Below are 14619 nucleotides of genomic sequence, written 5' to 3'. Positions count from 1 at the left end.
GGGCACCAAGAGGAATTTACATTACAAGCTTTACTAAATAACTCTTATGTTCCATCAGTTTCCCCCATATATTAACCTCTTACAGTTTGCTGTCCCTAAAAGCATAAACCCCTTTTCCTTTGTCTTGTCATTTCTCCACAAATTTATCATTCTTTGTTAAGATGCTACATAGGGGCTTCCCTGGTGGTGAGGTGGCTGGGAGTCCGGCTGCCAATGCAGGGGACACGGGTTCAAGCCCTGGTCCGGGAAGATCCCACATGCTGTGGAGCAACAAAGCCCGTGCGCCACAACTACTGAGCCCGTGTGCCACAACCACTGAAGCCCACGTGCCTAGAGCCCATGCTCTGCAACAAGAGAAGCCACTTCAATGAAGAGTAGCTCCCCCCCACAACCGCAACTAGAGAAAGCCTGCACTCGAGACCCAACGCAGCCAAAAATAAATACATAAAATCTATCTTTAAAAAAAAAAAAAAAAGATGGTACATAAACCTCAAGTTCTGACCCCCCTTCTCTGAATGACTCATCACTGAGTTCTCCCACATGTATGTACAACACATGTGTTAATAAACACTGTTTTTCTCCTTAATTTGTCTTATGTTAGTTTATTTTACAAGGCAACTACTGACCTAAGAGGATAGAGGATATTTTTTTTTTCCTCCCTGTACCTTCCGAGGCTAAGGAGAGAAATTCTTAAATAGTATGGATTATATAAGTAGGCACAAAGAGACACCCACTCTTGATAGGCCTGAGGGTCTGCAGAAGAGAGACTGAAAATGGACTAACATTAGAATCTGATGAAAGTCCTCAAAAGGCTAGACACGAAAGCAAAAATTCTAGCTAAATAAACCAACCACAGCAAGGTGAGCCTCTAAATACAGAGAGATACACTGTGAGGCTGAGTACCTTCCTCTGACTTGGGATTTTTATGGGTTCTGAATAGAAGTATACGATATGTAAGTAAAAAAAATGATGCTAGTTTAGGTCAATGGTTCTAATTTAAGACATGGCTCTGAAACAGCAAGTTAATGAAGCAGGAACAATTTTTCTATTGACCAGAAAGAAAGGAGAACACTCTCAACCTAGCAAGAAGAAACCAGAGCAAGGAGGAAGTATAACTCTGAAAGTTGAAGTAGCCAGCAGAGCAAATGGAATGCCAGGCTGCTAGGGCTTGAGCAGCTCTGCTTAGAATCACATACTGCCCTGAAAGCGTTGTAGCCCACACTTACTTAGCACATGTGTTATGAATAAATGTGTGAGAATCACATTTCCAAGCATCTTCTATAGGAAATAAGAGTAATGTGCGATACTAAAAAGAGTTAGATTTGATCATAATCAAGTAGGCAGGGGATAAGGAGGTAATTATTGATTGTTATAAACATGACACAATTATATTCACCAATGGTTGAGGTCAGCAGACAGATGGGCGATACACACACACACACACACACTCACACACACACACACCCTCATGGTACAACGTGACAAATATCAAATACCAAATGTGAACGAGAGTGTTTCAAAGGAGAATTAGCTTATTGCAAGATGAGATAATCAGGTGAAATGTGACATATGATCAGCTTTCAGACAAGTGAAGGCATCTCAAGATGAGGAAAATGATAAGGAAGGAGGAACAGAAGGGGGAGGAGGGGAAAAAAAAGTGTACATGCTGTGTTCAGGGGACAGGCAATGGAGCAGAGGGGGTGTCAGCAGGCTTCAACAGGAACACTACCACCCCAGATACCAGGCAAATTCCTCCTCATTTCAGAGCTCTAAATGCCGTCCATATGTGATGGCACTCACATTTTTATTCTCAAACCTAAATTCCAGAACTTTATATTCACTTGGACGTCTAATAGGTATCTCAAATTTTTTATACCCCAAACTAAACTTTGGTTCCTCCACCCCAACATATGTCCTCAGACAACTCCTTCCTATGAGCTGCTCAACCCTATACTCGTACTCTATTCTCTTACCAGCATCACACCAAGCCCAGGTGCAGGCAATAAGGAGGTACACTGTTTTCAGACGATTTAAAAAGTTATGAAACTGACAAAAATAAGCCTTTTTGTATTATCACCATGAGCAGGTAACTCTCAACAAGTCAGTGATATTCTAAACACTGTCTCCCCCCAAAAAACTCTTTGGTGGATCTAAATTCTAAATAATGGCTACAGTTGCTACAGAGTTTTAGTAATAAATGATTTTAAAATACATATCCACATGTGTCAGGTCTATAGTCTTCCACTCTACCAGCTGAGCTATGGAAGGTGAAGCAATTATACTCCAATAAAGATGTTAAAAAGATGTGTAACCTTTAAATAATCCCAATTTTATTACCCATTCATTAATAAACTGAGTTCTACAGAACAGTTAATATGGAGAACTCCAGTTAAACAGCAACCACTGGCACATGCTGATACACCTACAAGCATATTCCTCATTCCAATGGCCATAGGCAGCATGCGTCTCCACCCCTGCAAGACTACGTATTCCAATGTTTAAACAGTTGATCTCAGATTGATAAAATGATAACACATGAAGCAACATGAATCTACTTCAATTCTATCATTTTGTGTGACCAGAAGTTTTTAACTTGGGTTTAAACTCTAAAATAGTGAAACTGTGAACTATACCTTTAATATTGAAATTATTTTGTTTTAATTGCTAATATTTTGTGTTATGGGAGTGAATAAAAATAATTATAATCACCAATTATTACATAATTCTCTTTGAAGATTATTTTATTGTACAGACTAGAGGATAACCATATTTTAAAAATTATCTATTCCATATATCAAATGCTCTAGAAACAGCACTAAACTGCCATTTTTGAAACCCCCTCATGCATTTATAAACACCTGACATACTCTATATTTGGTTTATTGTTGCTTTATTGCCTACCCCCCCAACTACCAGAATACGAGCCCCATGAGAACAGGCACTTTGCTTTATTTACCTTTGTATCTCTAGGGCCCGAGACAATGACCAGCACATAGTAGGAGATCAATAAATATAAAAGGAAGGAAGGAAGGAAGGGAGGAAGGAGGGAAGAAGGGACAGAGAGAGATTACCCTCAAGACTGCGTATTGAGAAAGGGGATACAAGGACAGAAGATGGAATTTAATTGGAATGGTTACTTCCCAAGTTTGTTGTACTTATAAAAACAAACTTTCATTCTTCTATATGTGCTCTTTTAACAATCTAAAGTTTTGAAAGAAATCTTCCTTGTGGCCACAAATCCTTTAGTACAATCAGTGGAATGCCCAGATAACCTAAAAAAATAATCGTTCTTATATGTTCATGCTTCTTTCATCTAAATGGAATTAACCAGTAACAACCTCCTTCCATTCTTTTTAAAGCACGATGCTCATACTCCGATAGAACTTTGCTTTAGTTTATTACGCTAAGGTACCACACTTTAAATTTGTGTTATATAACACATGTTCTCAAAATATTTTCTATGACCAAATCTATTTCACCTAAACCTCATTTCCTTATTGTGAATCCATAGGTTGTCTTTTTGTTTTGTTGATGATTTCCTTTGCTGTGCAAAAGCTTTTAAGTTTAATTAGGTCCCATTTGCTTATTTTTGTTTTTATTTCTTTTTCCTTGGGAGACTGATCTAAGAAAACACTGTTAAGATTTATGTCAGAGAATGTTTTGCCTCTGTTCTCTTGTAGGACTTTTATGGTGTCATGTCTTATATTTAGGTCTTTAAACCATTTTGAGTTTAGTTTTCTATATGGTGTGAGTGTTTTAAGTTCATTGATTTACATGTAAGCTGTCCAGGTTGCCCAACATCAGTCGTTGAAGAGATTGCCTTTTCTTCATTGTATATTCTATAGAGTTCCATTTATTTTAAATAAAGCAAACTCCATCCAATTTCTAAGCTTAATATGAATTTCTGAAAATCAGATACAAAGTGAATATTTTCCATTTCAGTGTATGAATCTTCATGGGAATAAATGATTATGTGACTGAATCCTGGTTTAATAATGATGCTGATTAATAGTAAATAATAATATGGTATCTATGAGATAAACACTGCATAAATGTACATTAAAATGGAACATTTTTAGTAGACTCTAACATAATTATAATCAAATGCAAAACTTAAAGAGATTGGAGAATGAAAATACGTGATCAGGACAGCACGTCTGTGTACACAACAAAATGAATCATCCAATATTCTGTGGAGTTTGGTTTCTCCATCTCTAATTTGCATAATTTTCACATATATATATCACCATTAAAGGAAAGATTCACAGGGGTGAAATAAGCTTTTTTTTTTTTTAAAGATTTTTTTGATGTGGACCATTTTTTTAAAGTCTTTATTGAATTTGTTATAATAGTGCTTCTGTTTTATTTTTTGCTTTTTCTGGCCGTGAGGCATGTGTGATCTTAGCTCCCTGACCAGGGATTGAACCCGCACCCCCTGCATTCGAAGGTGAAGTCTTAACTGCTGGACAGCCAGGGAAGTCCTGAAATAAGCTTTCATATGATTGGTTCCTCTATTCATAAAATATTTTGCTGAGATTTCTCTTAAATTCACAGAACTAGACAGAGAAATTTTAAAATAAATATTGCTTAAAGCCAACTGCAAATTTAAAGTGAATAATGAAATCAAAATTTGAGCATTTGGAAAAAGAACACTTAAAATACCATCTGTGAGCCTGAAGTTCCTATACGATTACGAACCAACAATGTTCATAATCATTTTACCCCATCAATTTTGACACTGTGAACATGAAATAAATGTAGGCATTACCTTAAACCACCAACGTATTCTTGTTTTTCAAATATAGTGATGTCAGAGTAGCCTAATCGAGCCAAGAAGGAAGCACAACTTATACTTGCAGGCCCAGCACCCAAAAGAGCAATCTTTGCAGAATAGGCTTCAGGCATTTTTTCTGGGGGAGGCAGAAAATGACTCCTGATTTGTGGGATATTCATTGCTTTGAACACCTACGGAGAAATCAATTGGCATGGTTAACATTTTTAAGCTAACTTTTACATCCTCAAACATAGTTTTAATGTTTCCAATCCATTTGTGCTTTTAATAGAAATAAGCAGTACATTTTAAGTATTAGCATACTTAGAAGTTATACTGGGTCAAGCTAATGGCAATCTATGCTTGACTAACTCTTTCTCAATCTTTGAAATTCCTGTCTAAGGTCCTCTAGGAAGCATTCCTGACTCGCTTTCCCTACTCCAGCCCTGGTCCAAGTTAAATGCTCGTCCTCTAAGCTCCTGTATCATACTGTGTATGCTATTAATGAAACCATTTACCACGTTTGCCACGTTTCCATGTTAGCAGAACATTAGTTCTTGAGTCATAGAATATGTCATATATAAAAACACACACATATAACTTATTAACTATCTGTTTTAAATATTTTTAGAAACATGTTACCATTGTACAACCAGCAGTGAGCGCTAACCTGACACATAGACATTCAGTAGATAATTTATGACATCTGCTTCTGGTTATGATAGATTAGCTTTTGAAGAATAACATTTCAAAAATACGTTGGAAGCACTGGAGAGCCTCTGAAGTAAGCCTGACTACAGGAGCCAAGATCTCAGAAAAAAGGGAACAGCAGAGAAGTGAGGTGACAGTTTAGGAGTTACTTTTACCCTGAGGGAATTCGCCACTTCTTAGCAGAGTGAGGAATCTTGTAGATAGATGACCACGACTCAGAAGAGACAGAAAGAGAGATTTTAGCTAATTTTCTAGGACTAGAGAGACACAGTGTTTATAAACAAAACAAATCTCTATAAAGCAGAAGGGAGCTTTCTGCACTCTGAGAGGCCAGAAGAAACAACTGGAGTACAGGAGTAGCTGAAGAAGAAAAAGTCCTAGTAAACACCTTAGCATACAGCTGAAACTTCTGGAGGGCTGTACTCTGCAAGTGGGGCAAACCAGAGGAAGACATGTAACCCAGCCTGATTTAGATGAAGGTGATAAGGTCTCACTCCTGTCTACCTCCCAAATGATAGGGTGAACCTTCTGTGGAGGATAATAAGTCAACTGCAACATCTACAAATTTTCATATACAAGGCCTGGCTTTTGATCAAAAAAGCCCAGGCCTCTCATTAACTAAGAACTAAGAACTGCCAATAACTCAGAAAACATAAAGATATGCATACATAATCCAGTAAGTGTAGTTATCAATGATAGACTTTAGAATAACTATAATGAACATGTTCAAAAAATACATAAGAATGTGAACTTCACCAGGAAACTTGAATTTGTTTAAAAAAAAAAAGAAATTTTAGAAAAGAAAAAAATTCAAAATTAAAATTGAAAACTAAATAAATGTACTTAACAGTAATTTGAACAGGTGAGCAAAAATGGACTCATAAACTGAAGATGAGTCAATGTTTTGTTCTGTTATTTGTAAATTATTACTGCACTGGATTTTCCCCCTTAGTTTTATAGTAGGGTGCATCAACCTTGGTAGTTTCTGATGAACTGAATATTTGAATGAAATTTTGTAAACTTCATCACAAACGCAACATGTTTAGAGGTCTGGCTTTAAAATTATGCTCTTGGGGTTGAGTCATGACCTCCATCATTCTCACGGTGTACAGTATTGAATAAGTGTTTTAACATCTCCATGCTTCAGTCTCCTCAAACTGTAAAGTGGGGTTAATAATATCTATCTCATAGGGCTAATATGAGGATTAAATACATGTAAACCTAATCTGAGGGTTTCTCTGAATGCCAGGGCACAGTAGAATTGTACCACATAGTAGGCATCCAGCAAGATTTTGATGAATTTCAAAATTCCTGAACTCCAGTGATAGTTACTCATTTCAACAAATGAGTAACACACGCAGTTCTTCCTCAGTGATACAAAAGGATGGTTATTTATAGGTTATTTGTAAGTGAATAATCTTGAGGAACATTTTAAATAGATTTCCTTGTATAATCGCCCTGTGATTTCTGACTTTTCACTCATCTGAGAAGTGCATTTCTTTCATCACTCCATATTGACTTTACTAGCATTTTCCCCATAATTTTCATATTATTTTGAGGCAAGAGAGAAATTATCCTGATTTTAAAAATGCAAAGACTGAGACACAGAGAGGGGCCATGTAATATTCCCCCAAGCTTCCTCACATTCTGGAGACAGAAACAGTATAAGTGTCTAATAATTATGCAGTGCTCTCTAAATGGAAAAGGACATAACATGGTAAATGCAAAGATATTTACTGATTCTAATTGGAGAGTATCCTTTTACTCATTTAAATATTTCTTACTTTCTAAAATGGTACTTAATGGAAATAAACAAATATTTGGTAGCTATATTTCTTCCTCAATTACTCTACTTGTTCTTATAAACCAAGCAATAGCAACTATAAATTATAGGGGAATCATGACAAAGTTTTCTTGGATATTTCAGAATATCTCCACTAGTTGAAGGATATATTGTAAAAGGTTAGTTGTATTCAACATATCCCATAAGAGTTTTATATTTTTGCAAGTATTTAACTTGATTTTATTATAGAAATAAACATAATTTCTGGTCATTTCTAAAGAGATACTATTTCATCAGTTTAGGTCTAAGAGAAACCTTAAAAAAAATACATTGGTTTTCATTTTGCTGGTTTCAGTTTCTTTGAGTTAATTAATTAGCAATATGACAGTCTGGTTACCTTTTGAATGCTTAAATGGAAAGAGATTGTTATTTGTGCATCCAAAAGTAAGTTACCTCAAATTACATGCCTTCTAGGAGATGCTTCTATGTAATTTTCTTTGTAACTTGCTTCCTTTTGTGAAAGAAGTCAAAGGAAGTACTGAGTACATACTATTCACCGCACTCATCCTTAGAAAAGAAATATTCTTGGGCTGTCTGACAGTTTCTTCATCACAATTAAACAAGGGACACCAAAAGTGGGAACTGTGTTTCAAACACATGAGAAATAAGGAAAACTTCATGCTATGGCAAATTTTTAGTTATCAAAATTATCAATGCATTAGTGATTCTTAAAAAATGTTGTTTCATTATGTTCTTATTATTAAAATAGACATTATTGTGAGACATCGCTGGCATGGTAAAAATACTGTGTAATCTGAAATCAGAATATTCTGTTCCATTAAATTTCCACCTTAATTTGGTAAATATCTTTATGTGCCCTCTATACTAGTATGAATAAGACAAACACAGACCTTCCAGTAAGTAGTTCCCTGGGTAACAGGGTACTCATATGTCTTAAATATAGAAAAATTATTACAATGCAATCTGTCCATGTGTAGGGTTCATTTTTATACATGGTGCTGTTGGAGCTGGTGAGAAAGAAATGTTATCCCAGAAGGGAAGAAAGATAACGCCTTAGCCAAATCTTAAAAAAATGACACATGTTATTGTGGAGAGGATTTCACCTCTCTAAATGTCAGCTCTAAAATTAAGAGAGTAATAATTACTTCAACAATTTATTGTGAAGATTGAATAAATCAATGATGATAACCTCCCGGGATTAATGCTTTCTCTTTATAAGGCACTCACGTAGGTGCTTAACATTTATATCTCCAGCCCTAAAAATCTTTAAAGTTAGGTATCATTGCTCATTTTATAGACAGCAGAACTGATTCCTAACTTATTATTCTACATTATAGTTCATAGTCTTATTATGATTAAACTACATGTTCTATTTGTGACTTAAGGCTACAACTGAATTGAATAGTTAAGTTGACAAAATACAATTAGAAAACATAGGTGTGTGTACTTTGGTTATGAGCAACTTTACTGATCCAAAATCATATGTAGGTTCAAACTAATCAGTGCAAGCACTCATTTGCCTTCAGAATTTGCTCATGCTGTTCTCTGTGCCTTGAATTCTCACCCACTCCCAACTTTACCATACTTGGTGAACACCTTTCAGGATTCGGTTTAAATTTCACTTTCTCAACTCAGCTTCCCCTCCCTGCTAGACTCTCAGTTAGGGTTCCTAGCTACTGGCTCCCACAGTATTGTCTGACTGCCCCCTCTCCGCACTCCATTGTAATTTGCTTGCTTTATTGTCTTTCTCACTAGGCAATAAGCTCCCTGAGGGCTAGTATCATTCCTATCTTGTTCATCACTGTATCCTTAGCACCCAGACACTGCCTAGTACCTAGTTAGTCACTCAAATATGTGTTCATTGCTGGAGTTGGAAAATAAAGCTGCCGGGGGTCAGGCAATCCATGCTACAGCTTGCTGGGGACAAAAAGAGAGCAGGGAGGCAACAGAGAGTGATGGAGACATGGTAGACTGGAGAGATCATTCCCCCGTCCTATCAGCTTCAACTGATTTTTAATATGATTTTTCTAGAAACAGCAGTAATGGTTAACTACTTATAAGCAGGTCAATAAAATAATAAAAGAACAGTAATTAGAAGGCAGACATAATTGAAATGTACTGGTTGTTATGTGATATGCCAGATAATCATTTACTAAACTATTTTCAAAGAGCCAGGTTTTCTTGTAGATCACCATTATTTTTGCTCTCATGTTCTATTTCATTATTTTTCTATTATTTTCAGTTTCTTTCTTCTACTTTTTCTACATCTACCACCAACACATCCCTCCTCCACCTGTTTCCTCTCTCTCTAGCTTCTTGAAATGAAACCTGCTTACTTATGTATAATCTTTATCTCTTCTGTTATATACGCTTAACACAATAAATTTTCATGTAAAAATGGCTTCGGCTACATTTTACAGGTTGTCAATGGAAACTGTGTCATTCAGGTCTAAATATTTTATAATTTCTATTGTGATAACCTCTTTAACCCATGAGCTATTTACAAATGTGTGTTTTAAATTTGTTGTTATTGCCTTCATTTTGACAATATTTTTATTTTTGATTTCTAATTTAGTTGTGTTGCAGAAAAGTGCAGTCTGTATGTATTTATTTGGAAACAATATATACATATATGTCCACACTCATATATATCTATATGCACTCACTCTATATTAGTTGGGTACAGGAACCTTTCTGGATTTATTAAATCAATCTAATAAACTTTATTCAAAAAAATCTTACAAATTTTGAGTAAGGCCATATTGTAATATATATGTAAGTTTATGAATTTTATACTTTTAAGACATTTATTCTTCTTTTCATTAATTGTTTTTCTCTTTATTTTTACTAGTACACTTTCCCTAAAATTCCACTTTTGTTACATATGAATATGACTACATTAACTTTTTTATGGTTACTATCTTGCAAGGTATTGCTTTTTTCAACCACCTTATTTTCAAGTTATCTGATAAGGTCTTTCTCTTTTAAACATCATATAGCTGTTTGGAGTACTTATTTTTAATCCATAATAAAGTCACTTATGTTTTAATAAGTAAACTTAATAAATATGTTATTATGATTAATTATATATTTGTATGTATTTCTACTATCTGCTCTGTGTTTCCTGTTTACCATATTTTGTATTTGCTTCTGTCTCTCATTTTTTATTTTTCCTTTCCTGTCTCTCACTGGATTAAGTTTTCTACCCACCCACCCCTCTTTGATTCTATGATTTCTTAGAAGTTACAGGTGGTATTTCTATATTTTTTGTGATTACCCTTTTAATTTTTAACATAGATATTTCAATGTTTTTAAAACATTGAAGAGAGATATCAAGTATCTCTCTCCTCCCAACACAAAAGGCCCTTACCACCCTTAACTGTGCTCTACCACACCCACCTCAAACACCTTCCTTGTCAATTTTATATAAAATTTTATCTCTGTCTTTTTTAACACCCCAAAATGAGTTGTTATCATTACCTTACAGTCAATAATTTTATTTACCACCATATTTTTCTGGTTTATTTGCTCACCATCATTTCTTACATTTCTCTTTCATTCCAAGTTTGTCTCAGTCATGCTGAAGAATAACTTTTAGCAGTTCTTATAACAAGGTGAGTAATAAGTCACCTTAGATTTTAAATGCTTAAAATACCTTTACTCATGCTTGTATTGTTAAGGGAGAAATACAGTTCTTTATCTTAGTTCTTTATAAAAAGTGTTCTTGGCTTCTAACATCTATGGATGCTGATGAAAAGTCTGGGGTCAGTCTAAATGTGTTTGGTTTTAAAGTAATCTGTTTTCTCTTTTTCTGGAAGCTGCTTCTTTTGAGATCTTTGGTATTTCACAATATTATAATCGTGTGTCTAATAGATGGGCTTACATCTTTTCTTTCTTTTGGAAAATTCTCTACCATAACTGCCTTAAGGCTGCTCTTCACCAATCTCTTTCTATTCCATTTCTAAATCTAACTTTTTACTGGTATTTTTACAGTGAATATTTCCAATCAACTATTTTTCATACCAAATTCATTGTTTTTTTTCATAATTTTACCTTATTTTTATGGATATTATTTTCTATTTGTTTTAAAGGCCTGATTATGGTAGTATTTGGTTTCATTAGGACAAAATCATCTATAGGTTGAGTCTTTTGATTATCACTGGCAGCATTAGCTTTTTCAATGTGGCTTTGGACTTTTTGTTCTAAACTTATTCTGAGACAAAGTTTTCTGTCTTTGCACTTACCCTCTTGCTTCTTATGTACAGTACACGATGGCCTCCACCCAGCGTCACTCCTCTCCCTCTACCCCACTGCAGAAACACATCTCTAACTGGAAGCCCAGGGCTCCAGTCCCCAGGTGATATTTAGAGATAACACAGAAGCAAGTTACTGGGCCACTAGGCACATGCCCAAAACACTGGGGCACAGCTCTCATTGCTTATCTTTGTAGCTTCATATAAGCCCTAGCCCTGCATCTATTTTTTTTAAAACTTTCTACCAGGGTTAGGTAAATCCAGTCCTCTATGATGCATAATGTTTTTGGTACTTATTATCCCACACCAGTCAAACTCCCCAGCAGCCCCTGATTGTTTGCTTATGCAGAACCTAGGAGACAGTGGCCCAAGTCCCCTGTTTACCGTTGAATATTTCTATACCATTTCTGGCCCCAAAAGGTATTTATCTTCTTTTTTAGTTCAGCTATTAACTTTTCTTGTGTGCTTATTATATTTCATTTATAGTTACGCTTTGGAGCAAACGGGTATTTAAATTTTAACTCCCAGCATAATGGCTCTTACAAGTGATTCATGCTGATACACTATTACTGCTTTGTACTACTTTATACTACTACTCATCAAATATATTTGCAAAAAAAAAAATACATATTTTTAAGTTGTTAAGATTCAAACGAATGAAAGTCCATCCTTCTACACTGTGAGGTGCCCACAAGAGTATATATATTTGAACTTATAAAAAAAATTCAAAAAACATTAATAGCAAATCTTAATAACCATGTGATTTTGGTAAATTTCAATGTTATTGCCCCAAATCTCTGAATGTATTTTTATGTGTTAAAACTCCAGATACTAGTATATAGTTTTAAGACAAACTAAAATGTTGTGATGAAAATCATCTAACTATTTATCCATCCTGCAGGTTTAATTATTCATCATTGTGCCAGCACTGAGTATTTTTTTTTAATTTTTACTGGAGTACAGTTGCTTTACAATGTTGTGTTAGTTCCTACTGTACAGCAAAGTGAATCAGCTATATGTATACATATATCCCCTCTTTTTTGGATTTCCTTCCCATTTAGGTCACCACAGAGCACTGCATAGAGTTCCTGTGCTATACAGTAGGTTCTCATTAGTTATCTATTTTATACATAGTATCAAGAGTGTATATTTGTCAATTCCAATCTCCAAATTCATCTCACTCCCCAACCCCGCACTGAGTATGTTTAATAGATTTCTAAAGATTTTTGGAAAAGAATGTCAAATATTTACCAATACCTTTATCAAGACATTATTCCTTTCTATTAATCATTGCATTAAAACCAAAAGGAGAGACACAAATGAAGCCTGTACAGGCATTACTTGTGTTTGCATCCCCAAGAGCAGCCCTCTTGATTTCATTTATACAAACCATTGATTTTATTACTCTTTAATGCATATCTTTCATGTACTTCTTATTTCTCTCAGAAATACTTTTTTTTTCTTTTCTATGAACAGTATTCACAAACTATTGATAACACTTTTTTCAAATAGGAGTTGTATGGAGAAATTTTATTCAAAGATGATACAAGTTTGGGACAATAAGGCAAGTGTGAAATGTCATCAAATCTAACAACTATTCGCTAATCCATATTCTATTTATAGATGAACTGCAAAAGGCATTAGCCATAAATATTGGTTATTATCCATAAATAGTGGTTATCATCCATTATCATGGTAATATATCTTAGATTATACACATGAACTAGCAGATCTTATTGACCAGTTTGCCAAACTGTATCATAAATGTGTTAGACTCATTCTTAAATGTACTTATAGACCAGTTATCACAAAATCAGGCTTAGGTTTTCCTAATTAATATAAAACTTTAGGTAAAAGCTTAAACTTCAGGGCTCTCAATTGCACGGGTCCCTTCCAAGGCCCTGCATTTAAATTTGTAGCAGTACTTTTGTGTAATTCTTCAAAGAAGGAACCCAAAGTTTATCATCTCAGGCCCCATGAAACCTGAATACTGGCTGTATAATAATCCTTCAATGGCAAGAAGAAAAGAAAAAACAAAAGCTTCCTGGTAACATATATAAATAAAGAAAACAACTAAGCCATACGTGTTGGTCTTACACAACCTATTTTAATATAGTTGCTTCATATCTAACAGAAAATGAGGTACAGTGACCTCATTATGTGAGTTGTAAGGTACAGTGACTGAGGTATTTGTGGCTGAGTCAACAAGGTGTAACTCTGTGAGCCTGCAGCCAGAAAACCCAAGTTTATATTGACTTTGTATCAATGACTTATAACATTAGGCGGGACAAGTGACAGTTTGTGAAATAATGGGAATTAGATGCTTTGTACTCTGGATCTGCCCTTTATTACATGTGAACTTGTGTAAGTCTCTTGTTACTCATACAAAAAAATGACGGTGATAACATTTACCTAGAGGGTTATTTTGAGTATCAGTCAAGTTCTAAGTAAAGTACCTAACATTGTCCAGGGCTAAAGGAGTTTGCTTAACAAACTATGATTTTCTAATCATTTTGATCCTTGGTTTCCTCATGCCCCAAATGGGAAAAACACTGGCTAGTTTACATGTCTTAATGGTTGTTTTTCAACATTTTAAAGTGAGATATTATAAACCTGAATACTGAATTGAATACAAAAGCATTGAAGTGCTATTGAATACAAAAGCATTGAAGTGCTATGCAAGTATGGAGTATTATGATGCCACATTTTCCCCTACCTGATCCTATCCTTTGTACTAAGGTCTAATCATCTCCAAAACCAAATATCAAAAATTAATGAAGATTAGAGAGGGGAGACAGCAGATGCAAGAAGAACTACAATCCTGCAGCCTGTGGAACAAAAACCACATTCACAGAAAGACAGAAAAGATGAAAAGGCAGAGGGCTAAGTACCAGATGAAGGAACAAGATAAAACCCCAGAAAAACAACTAAATGAAGTGGACATAGGCAACCTTCCAGAAAAAGAATTCAGAATAATGATAGTGAAGATGATCCAGGACCTCGGAAAAAGAATGGAGGCAAAGATCAAGAAGATGCAAGAAATGTTTCACAAAGACCTAGAAGAATTAAAGAACAAACAA

At 35.0% G+C, this 14619-nt stretch overlaps 1 protein-coding gene across 2 annotated transcripts in view; it reads right to left on the bottom strand.

The window, feature by feature from the left end:
• DPYD (dihydropyrimidine dehydrogenase) overlaps positions 1-14619 on the bottom strand; it is an 810282-nt gene that overhangs the window by 578506 nt on the left and 217157 nt on the right. For both annotated transcript variants that reach the window (XM_060139525.1, XM_060139524.1), the window contains exon 6: positions 4769-4965. In XM_060139525.1, coding sequence (XP_059995508.1) covers positions 4769-4965 — 197 coding nt within the window. The remainder of the gene's footprint in view (positions 1-4768; positions 4966-14619) is intronic.

Source organism: Lagenorhynchus albirostris, chromosome 2 (assembly GCF_949774975.1).
Source record: "Lagenorhynchus albirostris chromosome 2, mLagAlb1.1, whole genome shotgun sequence".
Lineage (NCBI taxonomy): Eukaryota > Metazoa > Chordata > Mammalia > Artiodactyla > Delphinidae > Lagenorhynchus > Lagenorhynchus albirostris.
Note: the sequence above shows the minus strand (reverse complement) of the source record. Positions and strands in the feature narration are given on the sequence as shown.